Here is a 17,318-nt window from a genome sequence, read left to right as displayed (position 1 = left end):
ACCAGAGACCTGCAGTGCAGTTATACTCATTGTTTATTGCAGAAGGCCTGTTGTCTGGGAAATTACAGCACGGTGTTTCAAATCGCGATGGGAAGGGTAACCTATTCAGTGGTCAAGAATGTCAAAGGGTAAGAGCCACTATCAGAAGAAGCTGTGCTGAGGGCACTGCTTTGTTTGGCATTGGACCTGTGGTGGTGGGCATTGGTTTTGTGGTGGGCACAGCGTTGGGCAGAGGGATGGGCACTGCTGTTGCTGCTGTGCTTCGCAGTTGATGAGGATTTTGATCCCGGCGCCTTTCTTAGCGCACTCGAATGCTTCTGGGGCTTGCTCCAACGGGAAGCGGTGAGTGATCAGAGGCTTCACGTCCACCTTCCTCGAAGCGATCAGGGCGATGGCTGTGGGCCACCTGAAACGGGAAAGAAGAGAGAGTTATACAGCATGTGTACAATCCTGCAGTGGTTTTGGACAGGCTAGATTGCAGGAAAAAATGTTGGAGGGGTGGGGTGGGGAGTCCAGAACCAAGGGTCACAGTTTAAGATAAAAGTTCTTAAATTCTTAAACTGTGACTTAAGGAACTGCAGATGCTGGAAAATTGAAGGTACACAAAAGTGCTGGAGAAACTCAGCGGGTGCAGCAGCATCTATGGAGCGAAGGAAATAGGCAACGTTTCTGGTCGAAACCCTTCCGGGTTTCGACCAGAAACGTTGCCTATTTCCTTCAGGGTTTCATCCCGAAATGTTGCCCATTTCCTTCAGGGTTTCGTCCCGAAACGTTGCCTATTTCCTTCAGGGTTTTGTCCCGAAACGTTGCCTATTTCCTTCGCTCCATAGATGTTGCTGCACCCGCTGAGTTTCTCCAGCACTTTTGTCCACCTTCAATTTTCCAGCATCTGCACAGTTCCTTCTTAAGTCACAGTTTAAGAATAAGGAGTAGACAGGCCATTTAGGACTGAGGTGAGGAAAAACATTTTTCACCCGGAGAGTTGCGAATCTGTGGAATTCTCTGCCGCAGAAGGCAGTGGAGGCCGATTCACGGGATGTTTTCAAGAGAGAGTTAGATTCAGCTGCTAGGGCTAACGGAATATCAAGGGATATGGGGGGAGGAAGCAGATTTTGGACGATCATATTGAATGGCGGTGCCTGCTCGAAGGAATTCTCTGCCTCAGAAGGCAGTGGAGGCCAATTCTCTGGATGTTTTCAAGAGAGAGTTAGATAAAGTTGGCGGAGTCGGGGGATGTGGGGAGAAGGCAGGAACGGGGTACTGATTGTGGATGATCGGCCATGATCACATTGAATGGCGGTGCTGGCTCGAATGGTCCTGCACCTATTGATTCAGATTCAGAATCAGATTCAATTTTAATTGTCATTGTCAGTGTACAGTACAGAGACAACGAAATGCATTTAGCATCTCCCTGGAAGAGCGACATAGCAAACGATTTGAATAAATAATAATAAGTGTCCAGGGGGGGGGGGGGTGGTGATTGGCAGTCACCGAGGTACGTTGTTGAGTAGAGTGACAGCCGCCGGAAAGAAGCTGTTCCTCGACCTGCTGGTTCGGCAACGGAGAGACCTGTAGCGCCTCCCGGATGGTAGGAGGGTAAACAGTCCATGGTTGGGGTGAGAGCAGTCCTTGGCGATGCTGAGCGCCCTCCGCAGACAGCGCTTGCTTTGGACAGACTCAATGGAGGGGAGCGAGGAACCGGTGATGCGTTGGGCAATTTTCACCACTATTGTCTATAAAACAAAAATACTTACGTGTTTGTGTATTTAAAGCTCCCGCGGATGTCAACCTCTCTGACAGTTGCATGTAACACGGGAACATTTGATGTGTTACATTGCAGACCAACCAGCACAACAATACCTCCAGGTTTCACAGCCTGTGTATTAGAGACAAAATACTGTTAGGAAAGCTGAGCCAAGATATATCGCAATTTGTGCTGCATTACAGTAAGCAACTCAATGTGTAATGGAAGGTACACAAAAAAGATGGAGAAACTCAGCGGGTGCAGCAGCATCTATGGAGCAAAGGAAATAGGCAACGTTTCGGGCTGAAACCCTGAAGGAAATAGGCAACGTTTCGGGCCGAAACCCGGAAGGGTTTCGTCCCGAAACGTTGCCTATTTCCTTCGCTCCATAGATGCTGCTGCACCTGCTGAGTTTCTCCAGCTTTTTTGTCCCGAAACGTTGCCTATTTCCTTCGCTCCATAGATGCTGCTGCACCCGCTGAGTTTCTCCAGCTTTTTTGTCTACCTTCGATTCTCCAGCATCTGCAGTTCCTTCTTAAACTCAATGTGTAATAACCAGTTTAATTCATACATAAAAAAGGACACAAAAGTGCTGGAATAACAAAGACATACAGGTTTGTAGGTTAATTGGCTTGGAATAAGTGTAAATTTTGCCGATTTTTGGGGAAAAAAATGCCGATTTTTTTTTTAAGACTGCCAGCATGATAGTCGGAACAGAGGCCCTTTAATGTGTGGGGAATCGCTGGCTGGTGCAGACTCGGTGGGCCGAAGGGACTGTGTCTCTAAACTAAACCACACTAAACTAAACTAACACTCAGCGGGTCAGGCAGCATCTCTGGAGGACATGGATAGTTCAGTTTAGTTTGGAGATAAAGGCTCTACGGCACACTATCCTACACATATCTTGGTGCCTTGGTGAGACCACACCTGGAGTATTGCGTACAGTTTTGGTCTCCAAATCTGAGGAAGGACATTATTGCCATAGAGGGAGTGCAGAGACGGTTCACCAGACTGATTCCTGGGATGTCAGGACTGTCTTATGAAGAAAGACTGGATAGACTTGGTTTATACTCTCTAGAATTTAGGAGATTGAGAGGGGATCTTATAGAAACTTACAAAATTCTTAAGGGGTTGGACAGGCTAGATGCAGGAAGATTGCTCCCGATGTTGGGGAAGTCCAGGACAAGGGGTCACAGCTTAAGGATAAGGGGGAAATCCTTTAAAACCGAGATGAGAAGAACTTTTTTTTTCACACAGAGAGTGGTGAATCTGTGGAACTCTCTGCCACAGAGGGTAGTTGAGGCCACAGTTCATTGGCTATATTTAAGAGGGAGTTAGATGTGGCCCTTGTGGCTAAGGGGATCAGGGGGTATGGAGAGAAGGCAGGTACGGGATACTGAGTTGGATGATCAGCCATGATCACATTGAATGGCGGTGCAGGCTCGAAGGGCCGAATGGCCTCTACTCCTGCACCTATTGTCTATTGTCTGTTGTCTATTACATTGGGAAGGGGGTGAGTATTTCCTGTGCCTGGGAAGAGGGTAACGAATTGACAGATTAACTCAGGGATGTGGGATCAACAAAAATCAGGATTTTTAAGGCGGAGATTGACAGATTCTTGATTAGTAGTGTCAGGGGTTTGGGGAGAAAGTAGGAGAATGGGGTTAGGAGGGAGAGATAGATCAGCCATGATTGAATGGCGGAGTAGATGGGCTGAATGGCCTAATTCTACTCCTAAAACTAGTGGACTTGTGACATGCAATGGACGGATATGTGGCCCGAAACGTTGCCTATCAACATTTCCCTCCTTGGATGCTGCCCGACCGCTGGCTCCCTCCAGCACTACTTAATCTATGAACCACTGTTGTACCTCCACCAATGTAACGCACTTTGGCCAACGAGAGCCGTTTTTAAATGTGCTATAGAGATAAAAGTGACTTGACTTGACTTTTTGCGTCTTGCCCAAGAGGTTTTAGGTCTTGCCCACCACCGGTTGTACAGATTGAACGACCCCCTTCAGTTGTGAAGGCAGAGACTTACATAGACACCAGCCTGGATGCAGGTATCGGCCCCAGTGCAGTCAATGCACACGTCAGGCATGGCGCAGAGAGAGGACTTTACTTTCTGGGCCAACTCCATAGGGCACGTGCACTTATCCACTTTCAAGACAACGGTGGCTCCCAAGCATTTTGCCTTTTCCAAACGGTCCTGACACAAATCTGCAAGAGGGCAATGAGATTAAGAAATACATCCTTCCCGTATCTCCATTGGGAATAATGTTGTGAGACCATCCCATCCCACAATGGCTGGTTTCCCAGCAAATCCCTCCCACATCCCTCCCTGCCACCTGCCATCCCCATGCAACTACATTGAATGATCAGAGACACACACATTGGGAAGACGGTCAGAACCCTTTGTCCCAGGGTGGATGAGCCCAGCACTGGAGGACACAGCTATAAGGTGAGAGGGGGAAAGTTGAACGGAGACACATGTGGGGCAGGTTTATTTACACAGAGGGCCTGGAATGCAAACGCAAACGCAAACGCATTGCCAGTGGTGGAGGTGGAGGCAGATACAGCAGTGGCATTTGGGACATGTGGAAATGCAGGACATAGAGGGATATGGATTAGGTACAGGCCCGATGAGATCAGTTCAGCTAGGCATCACGGTCGGCACAAACATTGTGGGCTGAAGGGCCTGTTCCTCGGCTGTACTGTCCCCCATGTTCTATGTTCTAGGACAAGGGGTCACAGCTTAAGGATAAGGGGGAGATCCTTTAAAACTGAGATGAGAATAACTTTTTTCACACACAGAGAGTGGTGAATCTCTGGAACTCTCTGCCACAGAGGGTAGTTGAGGCCAGTTCATTGGCTATATTTAAGAGGGAGTTAGATGTGGCCCTTGTGGCTAAGGGGATCAGGGGGTATGGAGAGAAGGCAGGTACGGGATACTGAGTTGGATGATCAGCCATGATCATATTGAATGGCGGTGCAGGCTCGAAGGGCGAATGGCCTACTCCTGCACCCTAATTTCTATGTTTCTATGTTTCTATGTTTCTAATTCTACCATCCATCTTCCTCCTTCCGTTAAAAACACTTCTCACAACCTAAGCTTCTGGTCATCTGCTGTCGGGACTTGCTGTCAAATTGGAAGACAAGGTACAAAGGAGATGTGCGGGGCATGTTTTTTTCTACACAGAGGGTGGTTTGTGTGACTGGAGATGGTGGCAGAGGCAAATGCGATCGTGGCATTTAGGAGACTTGGGATTGGGATATGGGATATAAAGAGATAGGGAGGTCGGTTGGGGTTCGACCAGTGTAGATGGGGCACTTTGGTCGTGCTTTCACCGTGTATGATATGCAGGGAATGAGGGGATATGGGTTATGTGCGGGGAGATATACGATGGTCTTGGCATCATTTACAGCCTGGACATTGAGGGCCATTTTCTTGACCTGCGCCATTCATTGTTCTACCAAACTGGCCCACCAACCATCACTTGTAAATCCAATTGCCCATTTATTTCTTAAGCAGTTCTTAATTCATTAATTTTGTAATAAACACGATGCATTTGTTAACGGGGTGAAGTGAAACTTTAATATAGGAAAACAACGTGGGACTCTGAATGTGGTTAAGACACCAGGGGTGTATCATTAAGGGCCCTGTCCCCACTCGGGAGCCATTGGCACGTCTCACGGAGGTGGAGAGCGAAGATTTTGCGGATCCCAAAATCCCGGGGGGGCCTGCCTACGCCACCACGTGTAAATAATGTTGCATAAATTACGCACAAATGTGGGACAAGCCCTTTAAGGTAGGCAAAAATGCTGGAGAAACTCAGTGGGTGAGGCAGCATCTATGGAGCGAAGGAAATAGGTGACGTTTCGGGTCGATTTCGGGTCGAGACCAGGAAGCATCTATGGAGTGAAGGAATAGGTGACGTTTCGGGTTGAGACCAGGAAGCATCTATGGAGTGAAGGAATAGGTGACGTTTCGGGTCGAGACCAGGAAGCATCTATGGAGCGAAGGAATAGGTGACGTTTCGGGTCGAGACCAGGAAGCATCTATGGAGTGAAGGAATAGGTGACGTTTCGGGTCGAGACCCTTCCGGGTCTCGACCCGAAACGTCACCTATTCCTTCGCTCCATAGACGCTGCCTTCACCCGCTGAGTTTCTCCAGCATTTTTGTCTACCTTTGATTTTTCCGGCATCTGCAGCTAATGTTTGACCTTTCTCAGGATTTGGGGACTGTGCCTCTCTTCACAATCCAGACCTATACTGGATTGGGGGGATGATCAGCCTACTCTATTTGTCTCTATCAGTCTATTGTCTATTTTTATTGGTATGTTGTCTTGTCTGTGTATTTAATGTTACTTGCACATTCGGAGTATGGGGAAACGTAATTTCAATCCTCTGTGTAACTACTGGTGCATAACGGAATTGACAATAAAGTTTACTTTGAACTTTGAACTACTCCTGGGCCTATTGTCTATAAAGTGGCAGGTAGACAAGGTGATGAAGACATGTGCACAGGCAGGCAGGTTGATCAGAGAAGGTTTAGAGAGATACAACAGAGAGTGGTGAATCTGTGGAACTCTCTGCCACAGAAGGTAGTTGAGGCCACAGTTCATTGGCTATATTTAAGAGGGAGTTAGATGTGGCTAAAGGGATCAGGGGGTATGGAGAGAAGGCAGGTACGGGATACTGAGTTGGATGATCAGCCATGATCATATTGAATGGCGGTGCAGGCTCGAAGGGCCGAATGGCCTCCTCCTGCACCTATTTTCTATGTTTCTATATAAGGGTCAAACGCAGACTAGTGTAGATGGGCACGTTGGTGGGCAAGGTACGGAGTTGGGCTGAAGAGCCTGTTTCCATGCTGAATGACTCCAGCCTCGATCACCCGTGTGTGTCGCTCCCACCAGCAATTTAGCGATGAGTCACTCAGAATGTGCATGCCATCGAGTCACATTCCAGTGTACACATTCCTCAACCTCGGAGATTTAATCCGTTTGATGGGAAGGAAATAGCCCTTGGCAAGACCAGCAGTTGTTTCCCCAAACTAAGTTGTCCCTTGACAACCAGCTACCCTCGTATGCTGCTGTGGGTGGAGTTAGTGATGGGAACTCCCATGCAGAGCTGGGAATACCCGGAAATACTTTTGACAGGGCATGGGAGCCCATCAACACCTCGGGGTCCAGTGGAAGAGAGGTCGCGGTTACAACAAGAATGCACTCAATTGCAATGGAAAAATAACTAATTCAGGTTCGGAATGTATTCTGTAAACACTTACCACATACTACAGTCAGAGTCACTCCTATGGCCTTGCAAGCAAGAAGGGTCATCAAGCCAATTGGTCCTTTATAGATTAAAGAAAACATTTGTTAGAAAGACATCATGGAGTTTTACTTCCTACATTACATCCATTTCCAAATGCGATCAGTAATGTCGCCCCATCCATGTTCTCCAGAGGTGCCGCCTAAGCCCACTGAGTTACTCCAGCATTTTGTGTCTCCGTTTGCATTTATATCATTTCTCTCTCGATCATATGGATATCGACTCAATGTGACCTGACGAGGTCATAGAAATACAAGGGGAAACAAGAATGCTGGAGTAACTCAGCGGGCCAGGCGACACACCTCTGGAGAACTTGGATCGGTGACGTTATTGATCAGGACCCTTATTCAGATCACACAGGTAGACAAGAATGCTGGAGAAACTCAGCGGGTGCAGCAGCATCTATGGGGCGAAGGAAATGGGCAACGTTTCGGGCCAAAACGTCTGAAGTTTGAAGGGTTTTCGGCCCGAAACGTTGCTTATATCCTCCGCTCCATAGATGCTGCTGCACCCGCTGAGTTTCTCCAGCATTTTTGTGTACCTTCGATTTTCCAGCATCTTAAATTCTTCAGATTGCATTTGGCAATGGATGCCTGTAAATGGACAGTGGCTATTTTAAGGGTTCCTGAGCCAGCACATGTGTGCAATCATCACCCATATGCAGTGGAATGCAAGGTTGCAATGGGGGTCTCCACATGACGGCTCACGTCTCTCAATGCACAGCTGTAGACAGAAGCTTCCTGGTGAAGGATCCCCAGTGCTACTGTCTGCAGCCTGGGTATTGAGTCCCCGACACACTGAGCTGAACCACGGCCAAGGATCAAGTCAGGGAGTCGTCAGCGTTTATTCGTCTTAGGGACCAACATCGGAACCAGCGTCGGAAAGCACGATGGCCCGAGGACATGAGGGGCCAAGTTACTGGGCTACTTCACTTACACCTTTCACAGGCCTGCAAAGGCAACCACTAACAGATTAACATAGAAACATAGAAAATAGGTACTCCTGCACCTATTTTCTATGTTTAAGAAGGAACTGCAGATGCTGGGACAATGCTGGAGAAACTCAGCGGGGTGCAGCAGCATCTATGGAGCTAAGGAATGGGTGACATTTCGGGGTCGAAACCCTGAAGGAAATAGGCAACGTTTCGGGTCGAAACCCGGAAGGGTTTCGGCCCGAAACGTTGCCTATTTCCTTCGCTCCATAGATGCTGCTGCACCCGCTGAGTTTCTCCAGCATTTTTGCGTACCTTCGATTTTCCAGCATCTGCAGTTCCTTCTTAAACATAGAAAACAGGTGCAGGAGTAGGCCATTCGGCCCTTCGAGCCAGCACTGTGCCATTCAATATGTCATCCAAAATCAGTACCCCGTTCCTGCTTTTTCCCCCATAACCCTTGATTCATTTAGTCCTCAGAGCTCATACGCATTCCATTGCATTTGCTGATGATTAAGTAGGAATTAATGGGCAAATAATGAGTAACAAATCTAACCGTGAGCTGACTTTGTCGTGGAGGGAACGGGTCAGAATCACGTGATTCCATTGGACATTTCTCACTATTAAGTGTCTGCTGCATCTCGGCCCTTCTAGTCCGTGCCGAACACGTATTCTCCCCTAGTCCCATCTACCTGCGCTCAGACCATAACCCTCCATTCCTTTCCCGTCCATATAACTATCCAATTTATTTTTAAATGATAAAATCGAACCTGCCTCCACCACCTTCACTGGAAGCTCATTCCACACAGCTACCACTCTCTGAGTAAAGAAGTTCCCCCTCATGTTACCCCTAAACTTCTGTCCCTTAATTTTCAAGTCATGTCCTCTTGTTTGAATCTTCCCTACTCTCAGTGGGAAAAGCTTATCCACGTCAACTCTGTCTATCCCTATAATTTTAAAGACCTCTATCGTCCCCTTGACCTTCTGCGCTCCAAAGAATAAAGACCTAACTTGTTCAACCTTTCTCTGTAACTTAGTTGCTGAAACCCAGGCAACATTCTAGTAAACCTCCTCTGTACTCTCTCTATTTTGTTGACGTCCTTCCAATAAGTAGGATTATTCATTGTCTTTACCGGACGGGGGCATGTCATTCATGGGCAAGGCTTCGGAGATGATATTGGCGGAAAAAATAGGCACTTACCAGCTCCGCAGATGAAAACTTTCTGACCCACTTTTACTCGTCCTCTGTGGCAGGCATGTAATGCGACGCAAAGTGGCTCAACTAAAGCACCTTCTTCTAACGTTACACATTCAGGGAGTCTAAAAATAGAGAGCATACGACAATTAGAGCTGCGGGACAAGGACTCGATGGATCCTGGTGGCGTGCGGTTCCTTAAGGGCGTGCACTTGCCGATTTTTTTCGGCGACTGCTAGCGTCATATCGGTGTCGACAAAAGATTTTGAACGTTTCAAAATCCAGTGGGGACAAGAAAAAATGTTGTTACACTTGAAATAAAACACCGCGCGTTGATCCGGCATCATTGACTGACGTATATATGGTCACGCCGTATCATGCCGCGACAATTTCGGTGATCTGATACTCGACTCCATCCAAGGACCCAAGCAGTCGTTCCAGGTGCGACAGAGGTTCACCTGCACCTCCTCCAACCTCATCTATTGCATCCGCTGCTCTAGATGTCAGCTGATCTACATCGGTGAGACCAAGCGCAGGCTTGGCGATCGCTTCGCCCAACACCTCCGCTCGGTCCGCAATAACCAACCTGACCTCCCGGTGGCTCAGCACTTCAACTCCCCCTCCCATTCCCCAATCCGACCTCTCTGTTCTGGGTCTCCTCCATGGCCAGAGCGAGCAACAACGGAAATTGGAGAAACACCACCTCATATTCCCGCTTGGGGAGTCTGCATCCTGGTGGCATGAACATTGAATTCTCCCAATTCTGTTAGCACTTGCAGTCTCCTCCCCTTCCTATCTTTCCCTCAGCCCTCGGGTTCCTCCTCCTCCTTTTTCCTTTCTTCTCTCCGCCCCCCAAACCCCCCATCAGTCTGAAGAAGGGTTTCGGCCCGAAACGTTGCCTATCTCCTTCGCTCCATAGATGCTGCTGCACCCGCTGAGTTTCTCCAGCAATTTTGTGTATGGTCAGTCAATGATGCCGGGCAGTCACCAAAATAATCACCAATAATAATATTATTATTCATCACCAAAATGATCACCATTATTGGTGATACAATAATCACCAAGGGCACTTTAAGCAGAATGCCCAGCATTGTCTGGCGAACTGCCTCAAAGTCAGAACTCACCAACATGCACCACCACACCTCACGCACCAAGACCTGGTGAGAGAGGCTCTCCTCCCAGTCAGATACTTCCTGCACAGATAGAATCGTATTACTAATGCACGATGCCCTCGGGACGGCTGCTGCGGAGAGGAATTGGCTGCCCACCTCTTCACCGAGTGTCATTCACCAAGAGAGTCTGGAGAATGAGGCACGAGTCATTTCTCGCGGCTCATCTCCGCAATGGGCCCGTCCCACTTGGGCGACTTCAGGAGACTATGCGGTCCCCACATGTTCGCGGGTGGTTGCCGGGGAGGAGTCGCCTTTTCATGGTCGTGAGGAGTTCCCGCATTCTGGGAACTAGTCGCGGCCTCATTGTGGTCGCCGTGAATTTTTCAACATGTTGAAAAATTAGCGGGGACTAGAATGAAGCCGCCATGGAGAGCAGCGAGAATTCCCGAGCCGCGCGCGGGTGGGTCGCCAGGAGGTCGGAGGTTCTCGGAGGTTCTCGTAGGTTGTAACCGGTGAATTTCATTGGTTCGTTGGAGGAAAAAAAAGGGTAAGCAGTAGTTTTCAGAACCAAGGATAACCGACCGGTACCGTTAAATGTCCGCCGAGCTTCACAGCCGTGTATCTCTGGCTTCTTAAAAAGTCGTCTCCACTCCTTCTCCCCCCCCCCCCTCTTTTAATGGACTTACCATACACTGTACTTTAGCTGTGTCTTTTTACAGCGCCAACCTTCCTGTTCATCGCGGTGTGTGTCTGTTTCACACCTCGGCTTTGCGCTGTGCGAATTTTTTAGACAGCGCCACACCCCCCGCTTGCCCTGTCCCCTGCCTGCATAACAGGCTGGTGAAGGAAGCAATGTATTTGTGTGTGTGTGTGTGTGTGTGTGTGTGTGTGTGTGTGTGTGTGTGTGTGTGTGTGTGTGTGTGTGTGTGTGTGTGTGTGTGTGTGTGTGTGTGTGTGTGTGTGTGTGTGTGTGTGTGTTGGTGTGTGTGTGTGTGTGTGTGTGTGTGTGTGTGTGTGTGTTTCCACTGGCAGTCGCCGTTCCAGTTGCCGTCAGGCTAAGGGGGACAAACTCCCCCCCTGCTGAGTGTCTCCCACCCCCACCCCCACAGACTGCCTCCCTCGGATGGTCACGTCACACAGACACATCTGCACTTTATAGTCTGTTTTGACGGTTTTACTGTTGCAATGTTCTTTGTACAAACCATGTTCTCGGGGTATCTAAATCTAAATTTTAGTAGTTACTTAAAAGTTAGATGGAAACTGCATACCCATATCTCGTTGCACCTATGTGCAATGACAATAAAATATATTATTATTATTATTATTATTATTACAACAGAGGGCTCTATCTGATTTACGGGCTGTTTCCAGGGAAAATATTCAGAGACAGACATCAAGTGCAGCGGGAAGATCAACTACTCAGTGAAAGACACTCGTTGGTCTGCACGGATCCTGTTGAGTCGTCTCCCAGCAGAGCGCGATGTCCGTCTGGGAATTTGCCCGAAACGTTGCCTATTTCCTTTGGGTTTCGTCCCGAAACGTTGCCTATTTCCTTTGGGTTTCGTCCCGAAACGTTGCCTATTTCCTTCACTCCACAGATGCTGCTGCACCCGCTGAGTTTCTCCAGCACTTTTGTCTACCCTGGGAATTTTGTCTACCTGCCGGCTTAGAAGAATGAGAAGTTGCCCCGCGGGATCAAACATGAGAATGCAATAATAACTCTTCTTCAAAGAGTGACGGAGAACAAACTTTGAATGTGTTTTGAGACAGAGGAATGGTTTGGGCAGCACACGGTGGCGCAGCGGTAGAGTTGCTGCCTTCCAGCGCCAGAGACCTTTGGCTTCTGCTGATAAAAACCAGCATTCCTATCTGCTCAACAATGCATCAGATGTTCAAAGCCAACTCAGGGCACATTGTTTAGGTGGACAATTATCAGAACATCTTTTGTTCAAGTTCACGAGCCCTAGGCTATTTCATGTAACACAAGGAAGGATATTACGGAAAACAGTAAATTGCAACATATGCTTCTGGCATGAAGAAGGTCCAGATAAGTGGATGTCTAGCCTGAGGTATAACATTGAGAAATGATGTTTCTTCAGAGGTATGTACGGTATATATGTTCCCTAAAAAATTAGATTGAATATAACCGGTTCGGAAACTATTTTTCGATCTCCTCTTCTTCTTGCGAATGAAACATAAATAAAATGTTCAAGAAGGAACTGCAGATGCTGGAAAATCGAAGGTAGACAAAAATGCTGGAGAAACTCAGCGGGTGCGGCAGCATCTATGGAGTGAAGGAAATAGGCAACGTTTCGGGTCGAAACCCATCGAACATGGCCAGTCAAACTATGCAATCCATATCCCTCCATCCCCTGCATATCATAAGTTATAGGAGTAGAATTAGGCCATTCGGCCCATCGAGTCAACGTCGAAACCCGTAAGGTGATCTCTGCCTCCGAATCCCATTTTCCTGCCATCTCCCCATAATGAAGAATTTATCCATCTCTCCCTTACAAATATCCACTGATTTGACCTCTGATTAAAGATTTTCCTCCTCACCTTCTTTCTAAAAGAGCGCCCCCCCCTTTCATTCTGAGGCTGTGACCTCTGGTCCTAGACTCTCCCACCAGTGGAAACATCCTCTCCACATCCACTCCATCTCTGCCTTTCATTATTCTGTAAGTTTCAGTTTGGGTTCCCCCTCAACCTTCTAAACTCCAGCGAGTCGAGGCCCAGTGCCATCAAACACTCATCACATGCTAATCCACACATTCTTGGAGTCATTCTCATCATGAGCCAATCTATTGTAAAACTTCGATGGAATATTCCTTTCTAAACGTTGGATTTCACGATGGTCCAGGCAATGGTAGGCTTCATCGTATTATTTCCAGGAGCCACTCCAATGTGTGTTTAACAGTGTACACATACATGAAATGTCAGAGACAAAATGATTACAAGAAAGCTGGCAATTTTCCAGTTCTACCTGGAGTATTTAGCTGTTCATTTGATTTTCGAAAAATATTTTTTCATTTTTCTCACTTAAAACTCCAGTGAAAATCACAGGAGGCAGAGAGGAAAATCACGGGCAGGCTCTGCAGAGAGTGGTGCGTTTGGCCGGGAACACCATGGGAACTACACTTGCCTGTCCCCCCTCTCCCCTGCAGGACCTATACACCAGGAGGTACAGATCCAGAGCCAGGACCACCCCAGCAACGGGCTGTTCCAGCTGCTACGGTGCGTTGTCACGCTGAGAAAACAGAGAGGTGCGTTTCTCCCCACAGGCCGAAGGGACAGTAAACCCTGATCTCACCGGGACGTGAATACTGTTGAGTCTTCTTTTTTCCAATGTAAATATTGATTCTGTACTGGTTCTGTTTTATTGTTTTGTACGCTCATGCAGGCATCGCCACTGTACATCTTGTATGTGTATGTGTCAAATAAACCTGACGACATGACGTGACTCAGTCTGAAGAAGGGTTTCGGCCCGAAACGTCGCCTATTTCCACTGGCAGGTGGGGACTAGTGTAGCTGGGACATTGTTCGTCTGAAATAGGCAACGTTTCGGGCTGAAACCCTGAAGGAAATAGGCAACGTTTCGGGTCGAAACCCTTCCGGGTTTCGGCCCGAAACGTTGCCTATTTCCTTTGCTCCATAGATGCTGCTGCACCCGCTGAGTTTCTCCAGCTTTTTTGTGTACCGACATGACATGACTTCACTTGCCTTGAGATCCAAACTGGAAACGAGTCCTTTAGCTCATTAAAATGACTCCCACACCATGGAATGTCACTCATCTTTTTTTTTTTTGGAGATACAGCGCCGGGCACAAGCCCCTCTTTGGCAGTTTTCTGCCCAGACGGCCGGCGATCCCCACCCTAACACACACTGGGGGCAGTTTTACATTCACACCAAGCCAATTCACCTACTAACCCTGTAACGACTTTGGAGTGTGGGAGGAAACCGAAGATCTCGGGTCACGAGAAGATTGTACAAATTCTGTACAGACAAGTGCCCGTAGTCAGGATCGAACCAGGATTGTCCCGGGCAATGTGAGGCAGCAACTCTACCGCTGCGCCACCGTGCTCGGCCCATCTTACCGTTTTAGTCTCTGTGTAATACCATCAACTCCCTGTAGATTTACCACTACTCATCTACATACTTGGGGCAAATACAGTTAACCTACCAACTTGCACATTTAAGGGGGTTTTGGGAGGAGACCTGGGCAGCCAGAGGAAGCCCACATGATCACAAGGAGAACGTGCAAACTCCACACAGACAGCACCCCGCGTTCAGGACTGAACTTGCGCCACGGGAGCTGTGAGGCAGCAGCTTCAATGGACAAGGTGATGTATGTCCAAACCTGAAACACTAGCATTGCTGTCATCCCCTCGTAACAGCAAGCAAAACTGTTTGGGTAGGATACTAAACATAGTTACAGCTCTTGAGACCCGGGTTCGATCCCGACTACGGGTGCTGTCTGTACGGAGTTTGTACGTTCTCCCCGTGACCTGCGTGGGTTTTCTCCGAGATCTTCGGTTTCCTCCCACACACTCCAAAGACGTACAGGTTTGTAGTTTAATTGGCTTGGTATAAATGTAAAATTGTCCCTAGTGTGTGTGTGTGTGTGTGTAGGATAGTGTTAAGGCGCGGACGGGGATCGCTGGTCGGCGCGGACTCGGTGTGCCGAAGGGCCAGTTTCCGTGGTGTGTCTCTAAACTAAACTAAACAAAAGCCAATTATATATTTTGTAAAAAAAAATGCAAAAACAAAATTGTTTTCGACTCTTGTTCCTTGAAATATGCACAGATGATAAGATGTTGCATTGGAAAAAGTTGTGAGACAGACTTGTGGTCTAACAGATAGATCTCAGTCTTCCCACCATTGTAACTGGGTACTCCTTACCTGTCTGCACACTGTGGCTACAACTCTGTAATAGAGGACTACTCCCTGATTTAGACTATTCCCAGGAGCACATGCGGAGATGGACATCCCTGCTGGAAGATCGCCAACTTAGTGAGATGCTTTGTTGCTCTGCCCGAACTTGGACTCCCCCCTCCCAGCCCAGCGAGATGTCCATTGGGGAATGTTGCTGACTGGCCCGCTCCAGACTGCAGGAGTACGTGCCCGAGGGTCACCCTGGAGCTCGGTGCAGCCAACACCAAGGCTCGGTGCGGGAGGACCACAGTCTAGGACACTGAGGGGCACAGAATGTCCCTCAAACACCCCTCACACAAGGGAATGGATATCACCCCAGGGGGGGGCACATGGATGGCAAGTGTGTTTAGTTTTACAGACGGGTGTTAAAACCACTGAGTGGTAGCAGTAGAGCTAATAGGACTTAATGTTTCAATCCTTGTAATAAGTCGGGACTCTTGCTTCTTGCAGTGGGATTGGAGTGGTGAAAGGTAGGGTCATCTGGTGGGCTCCCCTCCTTCGTTGATATTTCATTGATAAGTCCACACGACATCTCCAGAGGGCTCAACGGTGTTATTTGCCATCCCAGTTACACCCCCCCCCCTCAATTCCATACCCTCCTGTCTTCATCTTGCAACCCAATTGTTGACTTTCCTTTTGATCTAAATCCAATTGCTGTTTTTTTCCCGCAGAATTTGATAACGAGTTGATTGCTTATTGGAGAGCGGCCCTTCACCCCCCCATTTTCTTTATTTAATAACCTGGTCATAGATGTCGCACCAAATCCCCTGCACCCCACTTCGACAGGGAAGATCCTGGTCTTCCAGACACTCTGGGAAGCTTCAGTTGCCAGTTCTCAATACTTGGTCTTTTTCCTCTCATAGACTTCTTCAAAACCATCTTCCCCCTGGTTATGACACTATTAAATGTATAGACACTGAGAATGCCAGAAGAGTTTGTGCACTGTTTTTTGTTTTGTATCTATTTTCCAATTATGAATATTATATTACTTTGGAAATTAAAAAAAAAAAAAGCACCATGGCTGCACATATACACACATCGAAAACGATAGTTGCACATGGACAATAAGTAATAGCAACTTGAACTTTTGGCAGCGCTGGGCCTCTACTCGCTGGACTTTAGAAGGATGAAGGGCAGACTCTTTGAAACACACCGAATCATGAAAGGCCAGGATAGAGTGGATGTGGAGAGGATATTTCCACTAAGTGGGAGGGTCTAGGACTAGAGGCCACAGCCTCGGAAAAAAAGGATGCACCTTTAGAAAGGAGATGAGCGGGAATTTCTTTAACCAGAGGGTGGTGAAAATCACAATCACAATAATACTTTATTAGCCAAGTATGTTTTGCATCAAAAACTTGTTCCTAAAAGAGCATCCTTTAATTCTGAGGTTATGACCTCTAGTCCCAGACTCTCCCACTAGTGGAAACATCCTCTCCACATCTATCCAAGCCTTTCACTATTCTGTACGTTTCAATGAGGTCCCCCCCCTCATTCTTCTAAACTCCAGCGAGTACAGGCCCACACAGTGCCATTAAACACTCAGCATATGTTAACCTACTCGTTTTTCCTGGATTCCTATTCAACTTTTCCCCTCTCGCCTCAAACCCAACAGCATTTTAACAGGATGTAGGCAGAATACTAACTTGTAGCAGTAGTTGGCTTTGTGGACATAGAATCGACACATGGCACCATCATCGGGAGGAATGCCGCTTGTGAAGCTGGTCGGGGACAGGTTGTAACGTCCGATTCTAACAAAATCGTCATTCTCCCTGGGGACCCCAGGCTCAATAGAAACCTTGTCGCCTGTGGCAGAGGGAAAAACAAGACACTTGAGGCACAAAACACCGCAGACGAGACGAGAACACGGCCTGTATGCACACGTACTTTCCCTGGTGTGAATGACTCAGGCATAATTAGGGAGTCCAATTTGTAGTTCCTTGTGTCTCCATTATCATAAGCAGAAGGTGAAATGAATAAGTCATAAGTTACGTAAAGATGAGCAAGGCGAGAGGGTAACAACTGCAATGTCAGGTGTGCTGGATTGGAAGGCACTTGTAAAGTCCCAGCAAGGAA

At 47.8% G+C, this 17,318-nt stretch overlaps 1 protein-coding gene across 1 annotated transcript in view; it reads right to left on the bottom strand.

Annotated features, from left to right (window-relative positions):
* Nucleotides 1–17,318, bottom strand: part of LOC129713465 (sorbitol dehydrogenase-like) — a 28,951-nt gene continuing 11,633 nt past the window's right edge. The window contains exons 4-9 of the mRNA XM_055662512.1: nt 16,889–17,048; nt 9,208–9,326; nt 7,032–7,097; nt 3,785–3,963; nt 1,755–1,876; nt 1–406 (exon numbers count right to left, since the gene is read on the bottom strand). Of these exons, the coding sequence (XP_055518487.1) occupies nt 142–406; nt 1,755–1,876; nt 3,785–3,963; nt 7,032–7,097; nt 9,208–9,326; nt 16,889–17,048 (911 nt within the window). The 3' untranslated portion in view covers nt 1–141. The remainder of the gene's footprint in view (nt 407–1,754; nt 1,877–3,784; nt 3,964–7,031; nt 7,098–9,207; nt 9,327–16,888; nt 17,049–17,318) is intronic.

This window comes from Leucoraja erinacea, chromosome 36, assembly GCF_028641065.1.
Source record: "Leucoraja erinacea ecotype New England chromosome 36, Leri_hhj_1, whole genome shotgun sequence".
Lineage (NCBI taxonomy): Eukaryota > Metazoa > Chordata > Chondrichthyes > Rajiformes > Rajidae > Leucoraja > Leucoraja erinaceus.
Note: the sequence above shows the minus strand (reverse complement) of the source record. Positions and strands in the feature narration are given on the sequence as shown.